This window comes from Dipodomys ordii, unplaced genomic scaffold (assembly GCF_000151885.1).
Source record: "Dipodomys ordii isolate 6190 unplaced genomic scaffold, Dord_2.0 Scaffold144, whole genome shotgun sequence".
Lineage (NCBI taxonomy): Eukaryota > Metazoa > Chordata > Mammalia > Rodentia > Heteromyidae > Dipodomys > Dipodomys ordii.
In genome coordinates, this window is record NW_012267360.1 from 2,126,345 (window position 1) to 2,149,210 (window position 22,866).

General features: G+C 35.7%; 1 protein-coding gene across 3 annotated transcripts in view; it reads left to right on the forward strand.

Annotated features, from left to right (window-relative positions):
- Nucleotides 1-22,866, forward strand: part of Ctnna2 (catenin (cadherin-associated protein), alpha 2) — a 1,112,116-nt gene that overhangs the window by 1,011,790 nt on the left and 77,460 nt on the right. For all 3 annotated transcript variants that reach the window (XM_013031823.1, XM_013031821.1, XM_013031822.1), the window contains exons 10-12: nucleotides 5,061-5,153; nucleotides 6,056-6,212; nucleotides 13,626-13,826. In XM_013031823.1, coding sequence (XP_012887277.1) covers nucleotides 5,061-5,153; nucleotides 6,056-6,212; nucleotides 13,626-13,826 — 451 coding nt within the window. The remainder of the gene's footprint in view (nucleotides 1-5,060; nucleotides 5,154-6,055; nucleotides 6,213-13,625; nucleotides 13,827-22,866) is intronic.

Sequence of the window (22,866 nt, forward strand, 5' to 3'; positions counted from 1 at the left end):
GAAGACCTAGGTTCAATCTCAGCAACACTTCCCATTTTGTATTTCAAAGGCTGACAGTGTTTTTCTTACATTTCTGGCAATATTGTATCAATTTCATTGTCCCAGCACATCTCAGGAATATAATCTCTCAGGAATATAATCTCCCAGGAATATAATCACTGTTTTTTGTCAGCCAAGGTTATTATTAAAGTTAGGGAACACATGCTGATTACAGATTTAGTTCAGGAAGCAAGTTAATTTCTTAGAGGGATCAACATCAGCTGCCCTTGCTGGTTTATGTTTTGGTCTAATCCTGCTAAATGACATTATTTGTCTGCCTACTTAAACAATGTGCCTGCAGAAGAGGAAGAGAATAAAAAGGACAATCACTGAGCAGCCAGAAAGGTGTGCTAATCTAGTAATCAGAAAAAAAGAACAAAAATAACAACAAAAAATTGTAAGATGGACATCTGACCTTCTCATAATAGATTTAATGATTCCTATGTGCCACTACTGATCACTTTTACACAATTTGATGACGATTGTGAAGCTTCACCCACTTTTTTCCAGGATAACTATTTTTATTTATTTATTTATTACCTGTACTGGGGCTTGAACTCAGACTGGGCCACTGTTTCTTAACTTTTTCACTTAAGAGTGGAGCTTCACTACTTGAGCCGAAGCTTCACATCTGAGAAAAGTCTCAGGGACTTTTCCTGTCATATGTTGGTTCCAAATCTCAATCCTCAAATCTCATAGCCTCTTGAGTAGCTAAGATTACAGGTATAAGTCATTCTTGCTTGGCTTAGACAACTCATTTTAAAGACCTTATGACAGGGATAGAAGGGCCCAGTCTTCTCAGCTTTGACTGGAAAAGGCAAATGTTTATTTATATTATAAAGGCAAATGTTCTTGAGGAAGGTTTCCATCCATAGTCCATAAATGGGATTTGGTACCATTAATTTACCAAAGAGGGCTGACACTCATCCTCATGGCCTAGTTAACATTCAGAAATCCCCAGTAACCTTATTTTGTTTTAATTTTTTAAACTCTTAAGTCCCAAATCAATTTAGATAGCCCCAAGTTAAATATGTAAGTTACATATTTAGTTTTCTAAACTTCCAGGAAGAATAAGTCTTATTTAGGCTGCAACTTACAATAGAGGGAGCAAAGGCCTGAGCTAGTTGAGCATGGTTGTCCCATCAGGCTACTTGCTTGGTTGATTCAAACAGGTTTCAGAATTTTACCAAGTTTTATCTTGTTGCTCAGTGTCTTTTGGATTGCAGTCTACTAATGGGCTATTATTTCCTTTTTTACTTGTATTAATCTTTTCAACTATGTAATGGTTTTTATCCTCCATTCCTTCCATTAGCGGTGCTAAATTGCTCATGAAGAAAATAAGGTGCTTTGAGAATAGGATATTTTATTTTACCAAGAAGTTTCTGTGATATTAACATGAGAGTTACAATTAAAGAACAGATCATTGAAATAAGTTATCAAATACCTGCTGAGTGTAGTGTTCATGGACTATTGTTGACATGTTAGCTGGTATTTTAAGTTATATTATTGATTAGAACAGCCTCAGAGTGTGAAATACAGTGTTAATTACTGACAAAATTGTCAAAATCAAAATACATAAAATGATGTTCAGAGTCACCATGATGCCAGTGAGTTTAGTGTGAAGCTGAGAAAGGCAAGCCAAAACAAACTAAGAAAGGTAGAGGGATTTGGATGGCATCCATGACCAATTTAAAATACGCAGGCCTGCCTTTGGAGATACAGAAATCCTTAGCATCATATTGGAAATATTTTCAGAATGTTTCAGAATACAATACAAGGTAAATGAAATTCTGAGTTTTAAGTAGAATTAAACAGCAGGAGTATATTGCAGAGTGGAGCCTGCCAAACTGTAGGATTTGTGGATCAGTAAAATTAAAGATAATAAATAATTGGAGGACTATGGAGAGTTGCCAGCTATTTATTTTTGCCAAGTGTTGCTAGCATTATATCCCTTTCTGAGAGTCTGTTGAATGTTGAGGTTCTCACATTGGACCTAGTAGGGTTTTGTTTGTTTGTTTGTTTTAAGATGAAGAAAATCTTACAAAAATTACATAAAATTTATTGTCAACGAGTAGATTTCACTGGTTGGCAATTCCTCTGTGCGTGAGTCCAACTATTATTAACACTAAGTCCCTGAAGGTAGCTTCCAAAAACCATGCACAACCAGCATGAATGGGTAACTGAGTCCTGGTATAGTGCTTCTCGTATACGCAGACACCTGTTCTTTCATTGCCCAAACCATGCTTCAGCCTTAAACCTTACTCTGGATTATCTTATTTATACTATGAATCTTTGAGATTGATACAAGTCCAAAAATGATTTACCAGAGATAGTACCATTAAAATTATTTTATTGTAGACAGTTTTGAGTATATCCTGAAGTAGAGAATGTATAACGAACCAACACACATGACCATCCAATATCAACAATTATGAAGCAGTGGGTAACATGTTTGTTTTATGCCTCCTCTCATTTTTCTAACACCAGAAAATTATATTGAAAATCTCAAACATTACATAATTTCATTCATCTATATATCTTTCAAACATATAGATCTTATTTTTATTTAAAGCAGTCAGTAAACCATTAGCACACTTTTAAATATTAATAACTCCATAATATCTAATATATAACCAGTATACAATTTCTTTGATGGCTATATCAGTGTACTTTAATTTGTACATTTATTCATGTAAATACTTACATATAACTATAGCTTACTCAGTATACAAATGAAGTTTTTAGTCTGTCAGTTTCTAACCATGGGGATTTTCATGATTTGTAACTGTGTAATTTTATTTTACATTGTTCATCCATTGAATGTACTACAAATTGAGTTGATCCTAAGGATTTATTGCTATTATGTTTTTATTTTTGGCTAGAGTGTTTCATAGAGGTGTTATGTTTCCCTGAGAGAGCCACACTCTTTAGCAGATGTTTTTCAAAATGTGATCTTGAGTTTCTCTCATTCACAAGACCCAATAGTGAAGAGCAAACAATGCCATCTTATAAAACTATCATTCAATAGTAGGAACAATTGTTCAACAGCAGACATCAGAAGAATGCAATTGAAGATTAAAATATTGAATCTGAAGTACATATACATCTTCAGATCATCCTTACTACCTGACTTTTTCATAAGCCAACATGGACAAAGGATGCTGCATTCTGGACTAATCTCAAAGACCAGAATTTCAAAACCATTTACAGAGTTGGCAAGCTTCTGTTAGAAAGGAAAATTTGCCTAGTCAAATGTGGTTGAAACTCAATTTTACTTTTGACTTTTTATTTGTAGTGTATTCCAAATCATAGCATACAACACATTCTACTCAATTCAAAGATTATTCTTTATATCATTCTTTGAATGCATATAGAGTACTTGAAGCAGGCACTTAGAATATAAGTGAATTAAAAAATAACAAAATATACTCAAAAAGCAAAATGGAGATAATATGGCATAGGAAAAGGAAAATGAAGTTGAAACCTGCATTATTTGTCACTACTCAGCTATAAGAAGTATTTTGCCCCTACACATTAACTATTCTTTCTTGTGAATCAGTGCAACAAGGAATATTTATATTTCCTCAGACCTACATTTAAAATTGTAATAATGAAAATTACCTGAAGAAACAAAGGTGAAATATGGAACATAAGAAAACACAGACTTTTCATAGTTCATTTAAGATGTTGTATCTCTCAGTAGACACTCTCACTGTAAGAAGCAAAATATGATTTCACCTTACTCCTCAAAAAGTGATTTTTATACACAAATTATTTATTTATGTCATCTTTGAAGATATATCTACCATTACTTACACACCTTCTGTCATTGATAAGAATACAGCCCTCACTATATGAAGTGATCACATTGCTGGTTAAGAGCTTGGGCCTGCTGGTTGCCAGCTCTATGCCCTTCCTCCTCCTCCACACAGTCTACTGAAGGTTTCTTTTGCATTAGAACTAATCACATATGCAGTACTTTCAGGACATTCAGGCATTTCCAAGAAAAAATAGTCTAGATTTGGAAACTAGAGGTGAGCAAAGTGCAAAAAGACCAGTGACCCAAGGTTCCATGAGATTCTCTCTTGGCTAATCACTTACTCTGTTTACTCTCTCCTCCACAACCCTTCCTGCCCTTCTTTTCTCCTTTGCCCTTTCTAATTTCCAACTTCCCATCTTTTGACAGTAGCTTGATGGGACTGGTTAGTGTGTTGATGGTAGCTCTGTGTACTATTGACCTTGGCCAATCAACATGACCTTGTATTACCACTCTCACTTCTTGATGAGAAGAAATAATATCTTTGCCTATGGAACTTGAATTTAGTTCATTTGTTCTGGCTTACATAGTGTTTTTGAAAAATCAACTTTATCTACCTTTATGGTACACTTTCACAATCTAATTTGCCATCTTGAGTAGAGCTATATTGCCTTTTGGGTCATACTAGCCTTTTCTACACATCTCTCTCAGCTGCTGCTAAAGGTACTTGAATTCACTACTGATAGACTAGCATCTTCCAGCAGATCTGAGATCCTGTGAGTAGAGCAATCTTTGACTTTCTGCTAATAATGAGATTTAAATCCAAAGCATCACCTGTAGCATTTCTCTCACAGGTCAGAATTAAATACTGATGTGGCCAAGATCACAGCATTTTTTTTTTACTGTAGGATGTATTTTTGTGGGCACATTGGAGAGTGTAGACAGATTAGGGCAGTCTATGGGGGAAACAGTTTAAAGCTAGCTACTCTATTAAAATGTCATTATGTGTGCTCAACACAATAATTTGTTTCTAATAGTCCACATATGAAATAGTAAATATTTGGCATAATATAGAAATATAATCTTGTTACTATAGTCTGAATATGAAATAGTAAATATTTGACATAATACAGAAACATAATCTTATCATATAGGCGGAAGGATTTTCCTTGAAGTGATTTTTGCAAAGAATGTGCCAGACCATGCAATAATATATTTCCCCTTTCTTCCAACATTATATTTACTTGAGTCTTCTTCCATACAGGTTGCCAATTTGGCCTGTTCCATTTCCAATAATGAGGAAGGGGTGAAATTAGTTCGGATGGCAGCTACCCAGATTGACAGCCTGTGTCCCCAGGTAAGCCTGCTTCATGTTGTTTCAAAATCCAATCCCTGGCCTGATGTTCAAGATACTCTATATTTAAGCCTTCCTGTCTTTCTTTTCTGTCCACATTTATTCTCCATTTTTAAAGTCAATCTTCAAAATCCCTCTATTTAGTGCATATTAACTGTACAGTGTTTTAATTGTTTTTTAAATTTTATATTGTTGTAAAGGTGATATATAGAGGAGTTACAGTTATATGAGTAAGCTAATGAGTACATTTATGGTTGGACATTGTTACCCTCTCATTCATTTTTCTCCCACTTTCTCTTCCCCCCTTATGCAATTTGAGAGAAAGGGAATTACAAAATGGTGAAAAAAGGGACAAAAGATGAACCAATGCAACGGTGTTTTTGACAAGACACTATGTTGGAAATTGAATCCCTGTTTCCATGATGTCAGGGGCTATTTGAAGTTTTAGCTATCTCAAAAAGCCATGCTAACTTCTCCATGTATTCAGAATTATGGTTGCAATTATTTTTTTTTCACTCATCTTGACTTTGTTCTGTTTGTTTTGGGTTTGTGATTTAAGTGCTTCATCTCTATTTACCTTGTCTCAACAAGTAAATTATAAGCTTCGCATGTGAAAAGCAGGAGTTACATTTCTCCCACATAAGTAACTAAGACTTGTCCATAAAATAGTTTTAGGATCCTGAGGCGAACTGTGCTATCTGAAAAACAAGCATCAAAAAAAAAAGCTAATGGTAGTTAATAACCCACTTTTGCCTCTTTATTATTATTATTTTTTCTCCTAAACACAGACAATCCAATTATTCTGTCGAGCCTCTGGTTCCAGGGTTCCAACATAGACTTTGACCTGCCTCTTCTCCTTTTAAAAGAATATGCCATCATTTCTCTGGATTGTTTCTAACAAATAGGTCATCAATGCCGCTCTCACGCTGGCTGCTCGGCCTCAAAGCAAAGTTGCTCAAGATAACATGGATGTCTTCAAAGACCAGTGGGAGAAGCAGGTCCGAGTGCTGACGGAGGCTGTGGATGACATTACTTCAGTGGATGACTTCCTGTCCGTCTCAGGTAATCACCACCCAGCCTTTAACAGGCAGTTCAGGAAGGATCAAAGGAAATAAGAAATCGCACAAATTCATAGGTCTCTTAGTCATGTGCTTTCCTTGACCCTTTGAGCATTGGATCAGATCTCAGCAAATGTGATTGTAACAACTTCTCTCAAATTCTAATGTTAAGGCACAGATTCAAGGCTACAGAGGAGAAAAGCACAACCAGAGCAGATTATTTTAAAAGGCTTAGTTTTATTTATTTTTAAAAATATTTTGAAATGTTAGGGATCAAGCCCAGGGTCTGTACATCCTAAGAAAGTGCTCCACAACTGAGCCTGACTCTCACCCTTTTCTCTTTGAAACAAAGCTTGTAACTCAATTGGCCTTGTAATCCATGTATGCCAGGCTGTCTTTGAACTTGTCATATTCCTACCTCTGCTTTTTGTGTGCTAAGATTACAGGTGTATATTACAACATTCAACTTAGATTTTCTCTCAGATTTTGTTCTAAAAAATTCTTTTACACTTTTCTTCTCTCTCTCTTTTTCACTCTGTATGTGTGTATGTGTATGTGTGTGCACACTCACACTTAGACGTGCATGTGTGCCAATCCTGGTGCTTGAACTCATGGCCTGGGTGCTGTCCCTGAGATTCTTTTTCTCAAGACTAGTGCTCTACTACTTGAGAGCCATAGTGCCACTTCTGGGTTTTTCTGAGTGGCTTATTGAAGATAAGAGTCTCATGGACTTTCAGGCTGGCTTCAAACCACAATTCTAAAATCTCAGGCCCTTGAGTAGCTAGGATTATAAGCATGAGCCACCAGTATCAGCCTCTTTCTTTAGTTTTTTTTAAAGCAGGATGTTCTTTTGATACATTTGAATCATACATGTGATTATGACACATGGATTATAGTATATAGAGCTGATTAATCTACATGGATTATGTCTTAAAATAAGTAATCAGTTACTTTGATATCTATGTTAAAGGGATCATTTTTTCCAAGTGAAGATTCATAATAACTAAGGTAGAAATATCAGGCACAGATTTAAGCTACTAGAAGGTGCATGGGAGCTATTACCCCTCTGAGTATATCTGTGAAGTTGTACATGGAAGTAAGTGAGAGAAAACATTCATGTCATCACTGTAATTGTAGCTTTTCTTCCTCATAAACATGGCCAGGCTGGAGGATGTTAGGTAGATAATGAATTATTGTGCAATTGGTTTGGCTATGAGCCAGATTCCTGGATGGAATCTTTGATCAAAACAAATTTGGCCTAGTTGACCTGGAAGGGTCTCTGAATGGAGAAGGTCATTGGGAACATCAGCTCCTTTTATGAGGCATTCAAGGAATCAGGTGACCCTTGAAAACACAAACTGAACAGGGGGCAGTTTTTTGCACAGGTATAAAGAACTCACCTTCCTAGTCACTCAGCACTGTCCCTGATGGAGCTGGACAACCCAGACCCAAGAGGAAGATGTGGTATCCCTGCCGTGGGGGCAGGCTGACAGGACCTCTGATGGCATCTGCAGGGAAATGACTTCTGTGGGAAGCTGGTGTGCTAGATGGTTTTACTAGTTGTAAACTTTACTGGAAGATGCAGACCATGAATTCCCACTGGAGGCTTGTATTGCAGGCCTGTCTCAGAGCAGAGTAATCAAATCTATAGATTTAGTACATACTCAAAAAGCTGAGGCTTCAGTGATGGAGGACAAGACAGGCAGATGGGGAAAAGAAGCCCACACATGGTTTGTGTCTATAATTTACCTGACTCTGCCATTTGTTTGTCTTCTCACCCAAACTCTAGAAAAATGATATTAGTATTTTGTCTTTTTTTTTTTTGAGAAAACAGAGGATAAGCAACTCGGCAAAGATGGTATTGGTATCTTTATCCTCCTCTGTTCAGAAACTATACAGTTCTCAATATGTCAAAGAAAAGGGAGATTTCCTGTTTATGGTGCTTTCTACACTTTTCTTTTTAAAAAATATTTTAATTTTATTGTCAAGGTGATATACTACATAAGTAAGGTAGTAAGTACACTTCTTGTTGAATTTGTTACCCCCTCCCTCATTTTTTTTCACTTTCCCTCCCCAACAATCCCCGCAAACTGTGCAGATCATTTCTAACATATTGTTTTATGAGTATCGCTATTGCATTTGATTCCCCCCTTTGTCCTTTGTCTCACCATTTTATTGTTCCCTTTCCCTTTCCTAGTTCAGATAAACATATATATATATATATATATATACATATATATATATATATATATAATATCCAGGGTACCAAAATCAAATACAGTGACAACAAGGGATAAACCATAGGGAAAAAAAAAGAAACAAGAAATCATATAGTACATTAAAAACAACAGGGCTGGGAAGGTGGCTCAGTGGTAGAGTGTTTGCCTTGCATACATGAGGCCCTGGGTTCAATTTTCCCGCCCCACATGAGCAGAAAAAGCTGGAAGTTGTGCTGTGGCTCAATTGGTAGATCACTAACCTTGAGCTGAAGAGCTGAGGGAAAGCACTCAGGCTCAGAGTTCAGACCCCATGACTGACCAAAAACAAAAACAAAAAAACACCAAAAATGAAAAATCTCTTGTGTCCATGTTTTGGAGTTCATTTCACTTTACATCATCTTATATGGTTTTATATATATATATATATATATATATATATACATACATACATACATATATATATGTATATGTATGTATATATATATATATTGAGCTATTCTGCTTATCTGCTAAGATTATCTATACTTTTTTCATTTCAGCTCCTTCTCCTACTTCATATATTCCTTTGTATAGGGGCTGATTGATAAGAGGACTCAGTATTTCACCATTAATAGAGTTGGTGCTTGGCTGATAGTTGAATGTTAGCAATGTAAAAAAATATGCCTCTCTTTAACCAAGCCTGGACCTCTGATCTATCTCTCAGGTATTTAGAAATTGTTTAGAGTCATGTTGAAGATCTAGCTAGATGCTGGGCAATAGAAAAGCATCTAGCAATGCTAAGATGGTTTCTAGTAGATTATCTTATTTTATTTTATTATCTCCATTACAAAGGGGTTTCAATTCAACAAATCAGTTTATGAGTACAATGTATCTTGATCAATTGTGAGGACAGTCAAAGTACTCTTAATAAAAAGTAAAAAAGGCCTCTTTTCCCATCTGACAACTTCTGGAAATCTGAGTTGCCTTTCTTCTACAACTAAGTACTAAAGACTCATTCATTGCCTTTCTTCAGAGAAGAATCATCTTAGAACTTCAGAGCTTCCCAACGTGTCATTTTCTTCAAATACATGTACAGAAGTTTTTTCAAGGTACAAGCAAGATGAGGAGGTCTTGGCTCAGACTTCTGGAACAGTACAGAGCTTTGCTGACCCCACCCACTTTGCCCGAGCCTGCCTCTGCCATTCCATTGTGCATCTCATTATTACAAGCAACAAGACAAGACTTTGGCTCCTGCTGATAACACTGTGCTGTCCAACCCTAGTGGCACAAATACCTCGGCATGCCATGACAGGAAAATGAACAGAAGCTGTCAGGGAGCCAGGTTGGCAGGGCTTGCTGGAGCATGCCTTTGGAGTTGACAATCAGGCAGCAGGCACCTTTCCACAGATGGGGTTTGACAAATAATGACACAGCCCACTCTTTCCTGCTGGTAGGCTGTGGACACAGCCCAATGGTTGGGGTAACTACTTCCCATCTCTTCTCTGAACTGAAGCCAAACATTTGCATCAGGAAATTGAAAGTTTGGCCCAGGAGATATTTTGGAATGACATTAATGACATTTTATGTATCTGTTTCTTCTTGGGGGAATATCCATTCTGGAAGGAAACTATTTGAAAAGATACAACATGAAAATCTTTGTTTAAAGGACTATGTTTTCTCTTTTTATGATAACTGAAGTTGTATATTTGAGTTTTTAATTTTTTTCTTTATGAAATGCAACAAGTTTGGAGAGCAATGATGCTAGCTATTAACATTACAGGAGCAAAAGCAATTTTCAGTTGTGGCCTGGGCTCATAAAAATGTGAAATGACTGCATTAGAACATTTAAACATTTCCCACTGGGCAAAAAGTACAGTTTTTAATAGTACTTTCAAATGAGTGCCTTGGCTTTAACCATGTGACAGTTTAATTCGTGGGTTTGGCTCACAAAATTGTAGACATCTAAGATCTATAAACGCCAATAGCTTGATCCCATAATGTCCAAGACTTTTGTTGTGTTAGCCTTTATTATTTTTTGAAACACTGGGATCTTGAATTTGTTTTCTTTTAAAATTCACATAGTGACTTTGCTTTTGAGTTTTGGAACTATAGTTTTGTGTTATAGCAATCAAGTAGTTTTGTTACCATTGATTTTGTTTTTCAATAGCAAAATTACATATTTTTTGAAAGACTAAGGTTGCAAAAATCTCAAGGAAATTTATTGTGAAATATGTTGCAGTCAAATGTTTTATGACATGATTATATACCTTACCTGATATTAGAATATGCCACCCAAGGTACATAACAGTTTTTCTTAGCTGTGTAATCTTTAGACTATACCAGTCTTTTATTACTATTTTAACCTCTCTCTCTATATACATATGTATTTATTATTTATTATATATATAATATATACTTAAGAACAGCATTCATCCTTCTCCTCCCTTTAGGAATTCTGTATCATGAAAATACTGTAGTGGGCTGGGAATGTGGCTTAGTGGTGGTGTGCTTGCCTAGCATGCATGAAGCCCTAGGTTTGATTCCTCAATACCACATAAACAGAAAAAGACAGAGTGGCGCTGTTGCACAAGTGGTAGAGTGCTAGCCTTTAGCAAAAGAAGCTCAGGAACAGTGCCCAGGCCCTGAGTTCAAGTCCTAGGACTGGCCAAAAAAAAAAATCCCAAACCCCAAAACAACAACAACAACAAAACATAGTATAAAAATGTGCAATGGGTTTGCTCCTAATCATGAATATATTCATCAAGTATCTCTTATTTGATTTCCTGCTGTCAGTATGATGCTATCAGAAAGGCAAATATGAATCACATGTAGATTCTTCCAAATAATTAACTGCCCTTCTTGATATATTCCAGCACACTGGGCCCCAGACATGAGTAGGCAGGGCATAGAAGAAGAGTATAACAAGGAGTCCAAGAATCTATATTTGTACCAAATATAACAGGTACAGACCAAGGAATTCATATTTTTATGAGAAGGTACAGTTTTTCAAATACATTGTATTTTATAAATAAAATACAAATGTTCTAAATTTTGAATTGCAGAAGCTTTTGAATGTCAATAGTTTTCCATTCAAAGGGGAAATTCATTATGTGCTGTACAAGTGAACATAACATGGTTATATTGAATGAGGTCAAAATAGATGTTCTTTTATGAATAGCAACTTAAACTTGGCAACTTTCTACCCAGGGTTACCCAGTTTCCTAAAGGAACAAATAATTCCCTCTGAATGTTTTCTTTAATGAAAGTAGGAGAGGAATATTCTTTGGAAGACTGTAATTTTCTGAATATCATTTTTAACTCTTGTTTTTTAGGATCTTTAAAATCAGAACTAGCTATAGAAACTTTTTAGCTAAAATTTTATTTTTGTCCTGCAAGTATTGATTGAATTTGGCTGCTATAATTTTTAGAGGCTGATTACTTTGTGAATTTGTTCTGTTTATCTGATTAAAGCATATGTATTTATGTGTATTTGTATTTTAACCTGTTCAGAATGCTAAAACAGAACATTATAATTTGAGATGCTTATAAACAATGAAAAACATGCACTCATCCTGGGGCTTGAACCCAAGGCCTGGGCACTGTCCCTGAGCATCTGAGTCACAGCACCATTTCTGAGTTTTGGATAGTTGCCTGGAGATAAGAGTCTTTCAACCCCCTGAGTAGCTTGTTTCTCTCTGTTCTTCAGGTGGGCAAATCTGAGATAAAGATATTTTGTAAAAACTGCTCCTCATTGTGAGCCATCTTGTCCCTGTTAACACTCACAAGGTGGAAGAATAGAGAGACCTCTCTGGAGTTCTTTTGATAAGGCATTAATTCCATTTGTCTCTTTACTTATACCTAATCATCTAAAACTGTTATTACTTTTTAATACAATATCTCAAACAATATGAGGTCCTTGTTCAAACCATATGTATATCCATATATGATTTCTGCATGCTCTTTCTTCCATTTGAAATCTAAATTCAAATGCAAGAATAGAACCAGATGCCGGTGCCTCACACTTAATATCCTAGTTAATCAGGAATCTGAGATTTAGATCATAGTTCAAAGCTAGCTTGGGCAAGGAAGTCTGTAAGACTCTTATATTCAATTAGCCAGCAAAAATATTGGAAGTGGAGCTGTGGCCCTAGTGGCATAGTGCTAGTCTTGAGCAAATTAGCTCAGAGACAGCACTTTAAGACCTGTGTTCAAATTCCAGAACCAACACATACACAGACTCTAGGGAAATGATGGAAACCATCCTTACATAGGATTTCACTATATGAATTTTGGAGGGACATAAACATTCAGTACATTACAGTGTGTAGGTACTTAATATTATTCTTTCCAAAAGGCATTAAACATTTTAAAAAATGTTCTTTCCAGGATTGTTCAAAGAATATAATTACAGATTTTACATTGGACATGGGAGATTAAGTATTACTTACTAAAATGCAAGGGCATGTGGTTTCTCTGTGTCAGGAATGAATATAAACCCTTCCTTCCCCCCCCCCCCCCAGCTGCTTGTTTTCGGCTTTGGGCAATGAAGGGAGAGAGCTGCTTGCTTTGATTGTAATCTGATAAAAAAATGAATCACACACTGGATTGTATTTTAACTTTAGGGAACTCCTATCTTCACCTACTCATCTTTCCAAGTATATATACCTTCTGTATCACATGAGTTAAAAAGACTGACTGGATGACTTTCTATATTGATAGCCTCAAGCTAGCCTGGTACTCAATGTATAGCCCAGATATGCCTAGAATTCTAAATCCTCTGGCTCAAGCCTCTTGAAAGCTGAGGTTACAGGAGTATATGAATGCATTTAGTGTGACAACTTTTAGGAGATTCTGTTAGGCAATTAATGTCAGTCTTTGAAACAAGAGAAGATTTTCTTGACATCAGTGCTGCTTAAAGTGAGGTATCCATTCCGGTAGTAGAAGCATCATCTAGAAATTTCATAAGATCTCTATTTCTTCTACCCTCATGAATCAGAACATCTAGCATTAGGATCCAGAAACCTTCTGTAGAGCCACAAGGCCCCTAGCTTGATTTTAGATTTTACAACTACAATTATAAACTAGATTTTACATAGCATTTCAGTGTTATTAGGATTGTAGTGAGATATACAAGGAGAGGCTCACCATAGTTGTTGACACTGTTTATTAAATTCTGTGTGATTTAAAGCCCTATATATATGCATGTGTTCTTTCCACAGAAAATCACATCTTGGAGGATGTAAACAAATGTGTGATAGCCCTCCAAGAGGGAGATGTGGATACTCTGGACCGCACAGCAGGGGCCATCAGAGGCCGGGCAGCTAGAGTCATACATATCATCAATGCTGAGATGGAGAACTATGAAGCTGGGGTTTACACTGAGAAGGTGCTGGAAGCTACAAAATTGCTTTCAGAGACAGGTAACTATGGACAATATACCTAGCAAAATTGTTAATGCCATGATTAATTTTCTGTGCCTGAACAAAGGTGGTTCATTGTTTTATATAGTCCCTTATGCTTCTAGATAGAATACAGTAAGAGGCACGGAGTACTTTGGTGTACTTTGTTTCTTGAATTTTAATTGATAAATTTAGCAGAATAACAATCTTACTATTTTAGACCTATGTAATTTCCTATGTAATTTCATTGGGTTCTCATAGGGACTTTAGAAAGTAGACATAGGAAGTTGTATTCTTTGTCATGATAAATGAGAACATGTAGATTTGAATCTATAAAGAGGCTAGATAAGGAAAATGGTATGGATGTGATTGGAAATTGTAATATGAACTTGAAAATGATTTCTCCTTCTATTACTTGAGAAGCTAGGACCTTAAAGAAGTGCTGTGTAGTGTCAGTGTGAAGCATACAGACTCCAGGGAATACATAAGGAAAAAATGCTCATAGAAAGGGAAATGCAGACAGCTAAAATGGCATTACCTTCCCTTGATGACAGCCTTTTATGGCTGCTCCAGGTGCATGTGGTCACCTCCAAGGACTTATAGCTGTTATAAGATACACCTAAGTGTGAATGCTTGTCGTAAGTCTCTAGTGCATGGAGATAGAAAAATGACCCCTTCTAGCCGGGTGCTGGTGGCTCACGCCTGTAATCCTAGCTACTCAGGAAGCTGAGATCTAAGGATCGCGGTTCAAAGCCAGCCCCGGCAGGAGAGACCTTGAGACTCCTATCTCCAATAAACCACCAGAAAACCGGAAGTGGCGCTGTAGCTCAAGTGGTAGAGCGCTTGCCTTGAGCTGAAGAGCTGAAGGACAGCGCCCAGGCCCAGAGTTCAAGCCCCACGACCGAAAAAAAAAAAGAAAGAAAAAAAAAAGAAAAATGACCCCCTTCTATGGAGTTAGTAGTAGTTCTTCTACCAAGTCAGCAGAAAAAATCTACAATATTGAAAAGACTGGATCTTTATTTTGGGGGGAGGGGAGGTAGTTTTTTCACTCTAGACGAATATCTCTTGGTTTGAGACACTTAAGTCATTTGTGCTTTGTATGTTTGTTTTGGTATGCATGTGTGTTTATGTTTGTATATGCATGAAAAACTGTGTGTGTGTGAGAGAGAAAGGAAATGTTTGGAAAAGGGAAAACTAAAGGATAAAATAAGAATGTAACTCCATGTTGAATGGAGCTGTGAATGAGTAATGAATTGGGTCATATGTATGCACAGAAAACCTTTCCCTCAAACCCCAACAGGAACTTTTGGAAGAGTTTGCACGTGAACTTTAGACACTACTAGGCATTTTAAAAATAGATGTCTTTGAAAGGTCACATAGAGCACTGCTCCAAGTTCTGCATGATGAGACATGCTAGTAGAAATGTTTTCTCCTGCAGGGAAAATATTATTTACAAAGAATTTGTTTGCCCGTAAATAGCAAGACAAAACTGTGTATAACTACAAGCATTGGTCATTTTCCCTGACATATGAGAAGAAAGGGAAGAGTGTAATATATAACAAAGAACACACCTAGAGATTGATGCTTTTGAGAATTCTAACAGACTTGGAATTTAACCTAACAATGATAAGTACAATAAGATATATCTGCATTTTAATTAGCTGGGGTTTTGTACTGTTTTCTTCAAATAGGCATGGCCTTTACATTCAATAGTACAATCTAAGACAAGCTTTACAGTTAGTTATACCGCGCTTAAGTGAGTTAGAAACTGTCATTTTTCTCTCCAGTTTAGAAACTTTTTTTATCTTGAAAGGAGAAACTATTCTCCCCTCCACTTACTCTGATTCATATGTTTGGACTCACCAACTCTATTTTGCAAAGTCTTAACTTTATGTAGTATATCTATATCTTGATGCTAAACATGCATAAAGAATATCAACAGAGTGAAAGAAGCAGAGACAAGACTCTTAACCTGCACCTGATTAATGAGAACAATTGTAGCAAATGTTAGAAACAGAGCAAATATGTGACTTTGATCTCCAATAGAATTCAGGTACTATTTAGGAGACATTTTAGTCTCCTACTCATTGGGCCAACATCTACTTAAATGTAAGGGCAACTGCTTACTTGATTGAAATTTTAAAATACCTTTCATCCACACTCTAAAAATGTCAATAATTGTGTGGCTGTTTTTTTTCTGTTTAAGAAACAGTCAATGAAACAATCACCACTTCTGGATTAGTGTTGCTAATTGTTACTTAGTTCTTATTGTCAAACCATTAGATGTTCTCACACCAGCTCTTCTTGCAATGATTGAGCATTCTGAAGATTTCTATATATAGTGTTTTAAAATTTGATAACTATGTCCAGCTCCTAACAGAATACAGTAGTTAAGCAATATAGGTTCCATTTTTTCAGAATCTATGGAAAGTAATGAGGAAAATGATCATGTATGAGAGATTGAAATAGACACTTACATAAAACCCTAATAGAAAATATGGAAATATCATTTGTATTGATGGGCTAAGAACTTGAATATTCTAAGACATTACAAATTCTTTTGCTTCTCTCTTCAATTATTCTTCTTAATAAAAAACAATATTGTAATCTTAAGTAACTAGAAACTTGCCCCAGAAATGAAAGCCAAAATGTTAACTGTAAGCTGGCTGATTGCTCATCAGAATTGCTGGGTACTGTGTTTGTATAGAGTAGACACATGTAGTTTTGAAAGGACCAAAAATCAGCTTTGTGATAGTGGTTGAATGAGGTTTTGTTTGCTTTTATATATTATCTAAAAATTAGATTAGATAATAGATCAGTTCTAATGTCAGGGCCTGTGCTAAGAAGTCATGTTGCCTCAAATTATATAAATTATGAATATTATTGATGATTAAATTTCTACCTTTGATTTATGTTTTTTTTTAGTTGGTCACTTTTCTATATAAGCTTATGCAACTTTGTTTAGGAAGAATAGAGCAGGAAAGTGGATACAAAGGGAAAGTGGTTAGTAAGTGGAATATGACAAAGAGAAAAAAACTGAACAAATGGTCAGGTGTTTTTTTGTGTTTTGTTTTCTAGCCTGACTTACCTACAAAGTTCTACAGATTTTTTTCTTTGTTCATTAAAAAAATTATTGTAAAGACACTGTACAAAAAGGTTACAGTTACATGAGTAAGATAATGAGTACATTTCCTATCAAGCATTGTTAACCCTTCCTTTGTTGTTTTGTTTCTTAAATCTGAATCATTGGCTTCAATATCCATACTCAGAAACTCAGCCTCTTCACTGTTTTGACATTTTGGATTTATCTAGTTTTTCCTGGGGATTGACATCTGGCATTGTAGAATGTTTAGAAGCACCCTCAATTTCAACTCACTGGAGGATTAGAGTATCTCCTCTCCCTTTCATCTCAAATTCTTTTTTCAATAAATTTTTTTTATTGTGAAAATACTATACAGAGGGGTTACAACCACATGAGCAAGGTAATGAGTACATTTCTTATCAAGAATTGTTTACACCTCAAATTCTTATAACAAAAACCATCTAGAGTTATTGCCAGGTATCCTTGAAGGTTTAGGGAGGGGAAATGAATCACTCCACTAAGATGAAGTTGCCCCCCAGTAGGGATAATTTAAACAGAGCAAAATAAAACCTATGTACTACAGACAGGATCCAGTATGGAGTGTGCTGTGGAAGTATATTACGAAGAAGTATTTATAAAAGAGCAGAATGCTCAGAGAGCTTTGACTAAACCAGATATTGCTGTCAAAGGAGTTCACAAGCAGGGGTCAGCCCTGTTTAGCCATGCAGAAAAGAGGAAGGAGGTGCAGGAGAAGATTATCACTGTATCCCCCTGTTTGTTTTCATTGAGTGGTTATAAAATTGAAAGGTACCCACAGAATAACAAAACCATCTGTGGTTTATTTTGTATGAATTATTTTTTGTTCTCAGTAAAGACAAGGTCTGATGTGACAGATACTTCTTTGTGTATTGACAGTGAATGTTTTAAGAAAATATTTTGTTGTGAAATATTAGTATGCTAAAATTGTAGGTGAGCATTGTGTAAACTTTTACCTATTTCTTAAGAAATTAATCTGTGTTGGTGGAAACACAAGAAAATGGACCCTAGGATATCTATTAAGTAATATACATGTCATATTTTGGGTGCCTTTTAGTAAAATTTGTATTGTAACTAATTTCCAACAGCTCAGTTGTAAGTACATGCTTGAAGATTTTCAGAGATCTCATTTCCAAACTCAGTTGTTGCAGGAGTCTGAGGGGTAAAGGAGAATGGACTCAGTGATACCATATTTAGATATGCACAGAGGAGATCATTCTTCACTGGATGGATTGTGTTAAAATGTTAGTTTTGTGAATGTGATAGCTGGCACAGGTTTGTAGCAATATGAATGTTATAGGGTTGGAAGAGCTATGAGATTTTGCCAGACATTGCTTCTCAGTGGTGACAAGAGACCAAAAAAATTAAAAAAATATTTATTTGTTCATTGGATTATTTTAATAGGGTACTTAGCAATCAATCTCAGATCCTCAGATATGCTGGCAAGTGCTTTACCATTGATCTATCCTCTTAGCCCCCCTACCCCAAGAACATAGTTTTAAATGAAATTTCCATATATTGATAATTTTGGCTGAAATCTCATTCTTCTGGAGTACATGGGGGCCAAATATGGTATCATTTATATTTTCATCCTCCTTAACCTAAATTTCTTCAAAAAAGCAAGGATATTTTGGCATAATGTCTGTATAGGTAAATAGGATCATCAAGAAGAAATTATCTAGACTAGAAAGAGTATTATAGATACATTTGGGCCAGTAAAACACTGTTGAAGGAATCCAAAATAGGAATTAGTAGAACTCAGTTGTTTGACTATTACTTTTAACTTGAACAAATTAGTTAATTAATCTTAGGCCAAGTTTTCTCTTGTATTTTCTGGATCTTTGTCTTTCAAGAATAGTCACTATCGTAAGCTTGGGATGTGTGCAGCATTGTTCTTGGCTTCCTGATCCTTGTACTCAACACAATCATTGCTTGAACATCATTTGTACAAACCTTCTCCACCTGAATGGGTGTTCCATTACTCTCCTGGGAAATCATATCTGTACTGTGATGATTGTGATTACTGTAATGTTCTCAGTTTCCTCCTCCTCTACAATATCTATTGACTGCACAAGTCCTTTAATGCAAAGTCATGTCCCCCAATTAGAGACAACAAAGAACTAAATGTCTCCTGACATTTAGTTGGTCTTCTTCAGTGTAAAGCTGTAAAGCTGTGCTTATAATCAGATTTGGTTCCTAGCAGTAGATATTTCTCTTATATACCCACAGCCTAAGATGACATAGTGTTTAATGTTTATGTATATTTATGAAATTAATATAAAACATTTTATATTAATTTCAAACAAATACTGCACCTTTTTTTCCAATTGAAAGCCTTCTTACCAGGAACCTGAAGACTGTAGATTAAAAGTTTTCAGATAGATTTATTTTTCTTTCTACTTTCAACATTTTGAAGGAACAGAATCTGCCAGGTATTTGAGACAGGATTTGTAGACTTGGACTAATTGAGTGAACTCATTCCATTAGACAGGCTTTGGGTGACCTGTTTTATTATAGATGGGTTGGAAGGAAATGGTAAGGGAAATATTAATATCTGAAGAAGTTGGTAGAAACAGCTTATTGGGAAGGCCAAAATATTGTAGACCAGAAAGACTGTTACAGTCACTTCTCCATGAATGACCTTGAAATGAGATTATGAAAGTAATGAATTTTAACAGGCATTGTAATGTCTGAGGTTTCTCAGTCTGGACATTTTAATATATTTGAAATATAAGTTAATATAATCCTTACTATTGATGTAAAGTATTTTATTTCCCCTTGAATAGTCAAAATGATTGTGATATGAATGAAAATATAGGTTGATGGCTTTAACATCTATGATTGTAGGAAGTCTGAAGTAAGGGGAGGAATGAGAAAATTATGTAATAGTTTTAAAATAGATGATGTGTATGTAATTATTCATTTTTGTCTGTATGACTGATACATACAGACTTATATGCATCAAAAAAACTGACTCATAAGTTTTAAAAACATCTGTTTATTCACTTTCTCCTGAAACTGAGTAAAAAAATTGGGGCTTAGAGAACAAACTCATTACTAGTTTACTAGTTTAACAACATTGGCTTTTACATTCCCTTATCTATCCATTCTCCTCCCTCCTCCACTCCTTCCCTCCCCAAACACAACCAGTGTAGCTTGGTAAATGCTGCACATACAGAGGACATCTGTACTGCAGCAGAGGAACCACAAGTTATGGTCCTGAGAGCTTATATAGCAGTTGGTGATCTGCTATCCCTTCTCCCCTGAGGGCTGAATAGAGATCTTTACCTCTTCATGTAAACAAGTGCCCTGAAGGTCTTGTTACAAATCTCTAGTTGTAACCTTTTGAGAAATAAATCTATGTATTCTAGTTTATGCCAGTTTGAAAGGTGAATACATATCACTTGGGGGAAATAAAACTGTTCTCCAGATGCTTTAACTCTTTGTTATAACTTCTATTGAGTTGTCAGTCTTAGTTACAACTTTTGTACCAAGTGGATGGTAATTTTTGCTCAGAAATCCCTAATCATGTAGAAACATGAAAATGTTTCTCTACACTGGCTAGTTTGTAAATGATGCTTTCTCCTACAATTTTTAGAAATGGTCAGGTTTATCAGAGTAGGAAAAGAGCTCCAGTAATAATATGGTTAAGAGAAAGTATAGTGCCTAATTTGAGCCTTGTAATGATATCCTGATCAATGGAACAGGGGATGGTGTAAAGTGGACATAGGAAAACTCACAATTACACATTTGTTTGCTATGGATTTGGGGCAACAGACAGAATCAAGTACACTTTTTTTTCCTGGTTCTCATTTGTCAGTAAAAAATCAAAAGAAAGCACATGAATTTCTGAATCTGCATGAATCACTACAATGGATTCATAATACTGTTACTGATTTGTTCATCTGTATGTGCTGCAGCTATGGTAGTGGGAATTGGGATACGGAGCATCCTGTATATTTTGTCTATCAGGATCAGCACTGGTATTCATAGAAACTGGATGTGTTAATTGCATAACCTGGGAAGGAAGTATAGCTTCATCAGCTCCTCTATAGAGTGAACCTACCTCTTCTGTGACAGGTGCTTGAGTCAGGTGCTGACAGTCACTTGAATGCACATGTAATAAATTATTAATCTAGAAACCGTTTAAAGATGTGAAGATATGAAATACCTGGAGGGTCAGAAATAACCCATGGACATAATGAGCGGAGGAGTTCTTTAAATTCTGGTCAAAATAACCCCAAAATGATATCCCACCTGGCTTGCCATCCCTACTCTACCAACGCTGGTGTTAGCTGACTTCTGTTAGCAAAATCCTCCATGTAACCGTGATAGCCAATCCCATTTTTTGTCCACATTACTCTCATTGTGTCATTCCTTTGACTCTGACCATATGTTGCCCTGTGTCTCAAATACTGATTATTTGCCATTTTGCCTCTTATTAGTCTTAATGTGTATCTTTTCTGGTAGTCTGTCATGAGCACATCATTCTAACTTTGTGTAATGATTTTAATTTTAACCCCTTGAAAGCAAAAAACACCCCTTCATTTCCTCCAAGCTTGATAAGAGTTGAAACTCAAAAGTGTTTATTAATGTAAATGAAAGCTATGACATGGTGCTTATTTTGAGGGATTTTACCATTTCCTTAAAAATTGCACATTTAATGTCAAAATCAAGATCTTTTAAATCATGAGTAAGAAATTCTTAGCAAGTGTTTTACTACATCTTAATGCAATCTAAGTATTTAAACTGCACAGATGACAAACTCAACTCTTAGAAAACTAGGTTTTGATGAACATTGTAAGCTAAATAAGGCTGTGCACTCAATTCTTTATTCACTCAACTTTCCTCTTTTTATAAATTATTTGCCATTATTTTTTGAAATGCTTGTTTTAATCTATAAGAAATTCTTCCAAGTAAGCACTTTCTTTCCTTGGGTAGAGGATTTTGTGTCTAAACAAGAGCAGATGGACGCTCTCTGACTCTCTAAGGGTTGCTGTCATGAATGGAATTTAGAGTTGCTTCCCCCCCCTTCTTCAAGGCAGCCCTTTTTCATCTTTTATCAAACAATTCAGCTCATGGGTTATGTATGGCCTTCTGGAACTCAAATTTGATTTTGATGTTGGAAATGTACATTATAACTTTCCAAACATGATCTTATGAAAATGGCAGCCTTTAGGAACTCCCACAGAGAAAAGAGATGAATGATGTTGATGAATGGAAGCCCAAGGACCCACACAGGGCAGAGGAGCTTGGATTAGCCTAAATGGTGATGATGGTTATCTAGAGAGGCAGTAATAGACAAGAACAAGGATCAGACTAATTTGGGCTACTTTGCCCTGGCTCCTGTATTTCAATGTTCCACATTTTTTCTGAATAGTGAAACCTTATCAAAAGATAATATTGTAAAGACACTATACCATTAGCATGGACAGATAATGATTTAAATTAAAAGGAAGATTTACTTAAGATTTATTTTTACACTGCCTATATACCAGTTTAAAATGCATTTGAAGATGTTTCACTCAAAATTTAAATTCAACAAACTAAGCTAAATAATTAGATTTGCATAAGTTTGAGCTAGGAAATAGTTTTATAAGAATATTAAATTAAGCTGAGAGATTTACTAGAATGAAGGTTTCATCAGAACTGGGAAAACTGGGCTTGAATCTCAATTTCTCTAACCTATCCTATAAAGTTTTAATTTTTTGAATTTTATTAAGTGATTGCATAAAAAGGTTATAATTCCCTAAATTAGATTAGAAGTACAATGCATCTTGATCAATGTCACCCTTCCCATCATTCTAACTTTTATGAACATTCTTTTCCTCGTGGATGTGGTGAAGTCACACTGGAACACATTGTTTGACATTGAACATTGCCCTTCTTGGCAACCGAGTTATACAGACATGAGTTTATTAGATATTTCCCTGAGATTGGGTT